The following is a 5451-nucleotide window of genomic DNA, read 5'->3' on the forward strand; positions in this document are numbered from 1 at the left end:
GATGCCGGATTGATCCAAGAGATCATAACATTTAACTCTAAAATCAAAATGAGGATCTATTTTCTTTTTCCAGTTATAACTCTCTCAAAGATCTATATCCAATATCGGATGGAATCCGTAACAGCTAAATTTTTATCCTAAAAATAATATAATTCTTCTTAAATTCAATACATTAAACTAGAATCTAGCATATTTTCTATCAAATTGAGCATAACTCTTTTTCTACCTCAATTGGATGTAATATATACTAGATTTTTTTTTTAAATGGTACTCAATTGAATGGAAAGTATACTAGATTTTCTTTAAATAATACTGAATTTTGGAGGAATTATATTAAGTAGAAAAAAAGTTGTGCTCAATTTGATAGAAAATATACTCGATTCTAGTTTAAAGTACTGAATTTAATAGAAATTATACTCATTTTTAGATTTTTTGTACCTAAAAAATATGAGAGATAATTTGATAGAAAATATACTCGATTCTAGTTTAAAGTACTGAATTTAAAAGAAATTATACTCATTTTTGGACTTTTTGTACCTAAAAAATACGAGGGACAATTAGATAATGATATTTGCATGAGGAGCCGAAGTAAATAAAACTTTATATGTAGAGAGTGAGAATAATTTTTTTTTAGATATGGGGACTGCATGTAAAATTAAAATTATGATTAAAACTTTTTCTCTAATTTACTATAAGATATATGATGGGGAAAATATATAGTTTCCTCCTATGTAATTGTGCATCTTTTTACTTATTATATTTTGTAGTAGGCAATTAGGCCATTTGACCAAACAATTTTCACTTGACAGATGTGATGGGTGAAAAATTATGTATTAAAAAAACAAAGTTCCTAAGAAGCGAAGAATGCCATGGACGAACTAACCTAGGGGGCTAAATAGATGTCATGCTTGTGGTTGTTTGTCATACTTAGCTCATTTGGTTAACTAACTTTCTTGGTTCAGGCTGATTCTCTGAACCATTTGATCCTCTTTGCTAGTGTGACATCTTAATTAGTATTATACAGAGAAAAATCAAAAGGGAGGCTAGGTGCACAGATCTTCTGGTATGCAGATGATAGACTGGTGGTCCATTATATCAATTGATTTGTTTTGATGAATCCTACTTATTAAACAGTTGAGGTCTATCATAATTCATCAATTAAAGATAGTGGATTATCTTCTTGTCCATAATTTACGGATCAGAGGATCCCGCCTAATATGAGAATCCACTTGTCCTTTCAAATTTGTCTAATAATTTATGTATGGATTCAGGTCATTCATATTTAGAATTAGTTGAAGTGTTGGACCGAAAACTCAATTAAAAATAAATAAATAAATAAATAAAGGACAATTCTAATTTTATTATTCAGGATGGTGCAGTATGATTAAGATATGAGATATCGAGATTGAAATTTGATATATCTGAGTATGTCTTCTCTCATATCTTGACCAACTATACTAATGATTAATAGTCATCCGTAATTTATCTCTTTTATGTTGGCCTAGGAATGGATCGGTGGGAGTATTAAGATGATCTCATAATTTATCTTACTTCATATAATCTAGGATAAATTATAAGTAACATATGAGTTAAAAGTAATTTGCTACACAAGGAATACGATTCAATAATTTATCAAACACGCAAATCAATTTAAACTCATATAATCATTTTAGTTAAAAACTACTACACGTAGCAATTTTGATTAAAATTATTACCTATTATTTTTTATCTAAAATTATCACACTAATTAATTATAATAATACTATTGGAATGGATAAGTGGAGGGGAGAAGGGGGAAAGAAATCCTAGAGATAATTGGAAGATGATTGATTTAGTCCTATATAATTTTAATCCCATGAAATTTTTTTATTAATCATCGGATAAATCAGAAAAATATAAATGAGCCACTGTCCAACGCTAATTAGAGCATGTTTATTTACATTATATGGGAATCAGACACGCTTTGTTTTGAATATTAAGTGCTCTAAAGTTCTCTATTATATAAATAAAAATCTCCAATAATCAAAGTCAATGTAATAATTTAAAAAGCTTACATTTCTTAAACCCTGGAATAATTAGTCTAAGTGTACTCTGCTAATGAAACATACACAAACAAATAAACTGTCACAACAACATTTCATTTCCGGTCATTGTGGTCCCCCACCTGCTAGATTTTCACCTTGTGCTCCGTTCCAAAGCAACAGCTCCACAAATCCACCACCGATGGTAAAACACTTTGACTACCAATCATCTGTATCTATTAACCGGAGTTCTATTAATTAAAAGGGATTAATGACCAGTCACAGTGAAACAGAGAAAGGATTCTGAAAGCTTATAAGATGAACCAAGGCAAACAATCAAACCTCATGCATCAACAAGACGAAGAGTTTCTCGGAGATAGATACACTAGGCTTTTTAACTTTCTGGTATGAACTTGTATCTGTTTCTCCAAAACTTTGGTTTCATCTCTAAAGTAAACGGCCACCTTTGCTGCCTTCTGCAATCTGCAGAGCAAAGTCGAATCAGCATGGAAGCAGCAGCTGCAGCAGGGTGGAACTCTCATGTGGTAAGCTAGGGGATCATCAAATTTTGAAAACCCGTAAGACATCAACAAGAATTATAATTATAATTATAATTAAAATCCCCTTTTTGGAGATTGATAGGGAGTGGAAGGAGACGTGTTCGATCAATGGGAGGTGATGGAGCAGCTCACTGCACAGCAAATTGAAGACCTGCAACAATCTGTCTCCTCAGAGAACCACCACTCACTGATGTCCCCGGAGCCAGCGAACTCTCTCAACGCCAGATTAAGTACCTCCTCCCCGAGCATCCTTTCTTTCGGCAAACCTGAGAATCATGACAGCTTTGTTGGGGTGGCGAGTCCAAAGAAAGAGATGGATGTTCTGGCACAGTACGGGTCCAAGAGGCACTTTGAGACCATGTTCGGGCAGCAGCATCAGGCATCCAACTTCGGAGTGAGCGTGGTGAAGAAGCCGAGCTACAGCAACAAAGAGCACATCATCGCCGAGAGGAAGAGGAGGGAGAAGCTTAATCAGAGATTCATAGCCTTGGCAGCTATAGTTCCAGGCCTCAAGAAGGTTCGTTCCATTTCTCCAGTACCACATTGCAGTCTGAATCTCCAAATTCTAAGTAGGAAACAATTTCTTGTAGACGGACAAGGCCTCTGTTCTCAGCGATACCATCAAGCACTTGAAACAACTCCAAGAGAAGGTGAGTTTCCTCGAAGACCAAACCGCGAAGAAGACCATTGAGTCGGCTGTTTGGGTCAAGAAATCTCATCTACGTCACGATGATGGCATCTCCGAATTGCTTCCGAAGATCGAAGCCAAGATGTTCGAGAACACCGTCCTCGTCAAGATTCATTGCGAGAAGCACAAAGGTGTGGTAGTGAAAGCGCTCTCGGAGATCGAAAAGATCCATCTATCCGTCGTCAACACCAGCGTCATACTTTTCACAAGTTCTTCCCTTGATATAACCGTGATGGCTCAGGTTAGGAACAATTTGCAACAAAGGAATTCAATTGTCTCCGCTTAATTAACCCATCTGATCGGTGCTTACTTGGGTGTTGACCAACAGATGGAAGAGGGGTTCCACATAACTGCGAAGGATGTTGTGAAGAAGCTGAGTTCTGCTTTCAGACAGCCCCTTTGAAAGCACTTGTTGCAGAAAAGATGAGCGATCATCTATAAAAAGGCCATTTGATTTCCACATCCATTTTCTTGTTGCAATTTTTCTATGGTTGCATGTTCAAGTTCTTGCTGAAACACCAGAATCACTATAATTTTGAGGGATGTTCTTGGAGTTTTATTTCCTCCCTTGACTCTCTTTTGGTTCGCATCCAAATGCTTGATGGTTGAAGAAGAGAATGTTCATAGTCAAATAAGAAATGGGTGTTTACTAATCAAAAGGCCTTGTTTAGAAGTATACAAAAATACTTTTAAGTTCTGTATCTATATGTACAATTAGATTAATTTCGAAATTATGAACACAGAGAGTGTAAATTTCATAAAATTAGAAATTGTTAGTTCTTGCTTAATGTTCAGATTTTATGTTCTCTTTTGGTTCTTTAATGCCAAAACTAAAAAAGTTAGATTGAGATACAACCTTCTTATTTCAGCATTTTTTTTCTTTTAAAAAATAGGAATATGATAATATATTTTTATTGTATTTGGTTAACATTTTTATAATACCAAAGTGAAATTAGCTCTTGGACTTTGAATGAATATGTTTTTGATGTACCTCCAAAGAACAATTAACATTTAATAACCCTGGGTTGAGCGGGAAAATCAAATCTTGGGATTATGTTTGTTCTCCTTTAGTGCTCATTAATCAACTCGGGACCCTCCTATAATATGTATGATTGTAAATAAATTGAATGTTCATAAATAAATTTGATATTTGACTTAGTAAGGACATCTCCATCCTCCAAATATCCCTCCCCACTATGGGGGATATTTGATAGGTGAATAGAAATCATTTTAGATGTATGCAAGCAGTGGCGTAGCTAGGATTTTCACTCAGGAGGGGCAAAGCGACGGAGTCGATGAATGATGACGGTGATGCTGGTAGTAAACAACGGTGTCATCTAAGAGAAAGAAATCAATTAAGTAAATTTCACATCAATTAAAAGATGTTTTATTTATGGAGCATCGGCAAAGCTACGACGTTAGCCAAGTGAAGACAACGACCATGCAATAAATGACAGTGACGATGGTAGCAATCGATGTCCGGTGATAGTGACTTGGGCTATAACGACAATGACATGTCGCGAAAGATTTTGTGGATAAAATTAGAGTTAGTAAAAAAAAAATATGAAAGAAATTATAGGAAGAAAAAAAATGAAAAGAGGAAAATAAAAGTTCGGGATTAGAGGAGGAAGAAGAAAAATGAATAAAGAAAAAAATTGACTTGAGAAAAGAGGAAAATGAGTTAGGTTGAAAGGATTTTAATTGAAATTTTTTGCTAAAAAGATAAGAAAGATTCAAAATTTATGACTATACATTTTTTTTTATTTTTTTCCCCACTGTATTAATATTTTCCTTGAATTCAGGGGGTGTGACCGCACCCCCTGAGCCTTATATAGCTACGCCCTTGCATGCAAGTGGGCCCCACAAGGGGCAACGATTACTTTATTGAGATATTTTATTATATAATTTGAGATATTTGAGAGTAAGATATTTGATAGGTGAGACCTATAAATATTTAGTTGGAGGATATTTGATTGTGAGATTTGGAATATTTGAGGAGTGAGATATTTGATTGATGATGTGAACGTGGAGACCACAAATATTTAGGAAAAATATTTAGTGTTATTGTGGATGCTCTAAGAACTTATTTACGATAGTTCAATACATACAACACAAGATCAATTAAATCAACAAATTTAAACAACTCATTAAATTAAATGAAAAGGTTTAAACACATATGTGC

At 34.4% G+C, this 5451-nt stretch overlaps 1 protein-coding gene across 1 annotated transcript; it reads left to right on the forward strand.

The window, feature by feature from the left end:
* The first annotated feature begins 2366 nt into the window (after nucleotides 1–2366).
* On the forward strand, nucleotides 2367–3824 carry LOC121994271 (transcription factor bHLH25-like). Its single transcript, XM_042548365.1, has 5 exons — nucleotides 2367–2426; nucleotides 2511–2566; nucleotides 2664–3098; nucleotides 3172–3510; nucleotides 3598–3824. The coding sequence occupies exons 2-5, from the start codon at nucleotides 2528–2530 to the stop codon at nucleotides 3670–3672; spliced, it is 888 nt and encodes a 295-aa protein (XP_042404299.1). The 5' UTR covers nucleotides 2367–2426; nucleotides 2511–2527; the 3' UTR covers nucleotides 3673–3824.
* Nucleotides 3825–5451: the final 1627 nt, after the last annotated feature.

Source organism: Zingiber officinale, chromosome 6A, assembly GCF_018446385.1.
Source record: "Zingiber officinale cultivar Zhangliang chromosome 6A, Zo_v1.1, whole genome shotgun sequence".
NCBI lineage: Eukaryota > Viridiplantae > Streptophyta > Magnoliopsida > Zingiberales > Zingiberaceae > Zingiber > Zingiber officinale.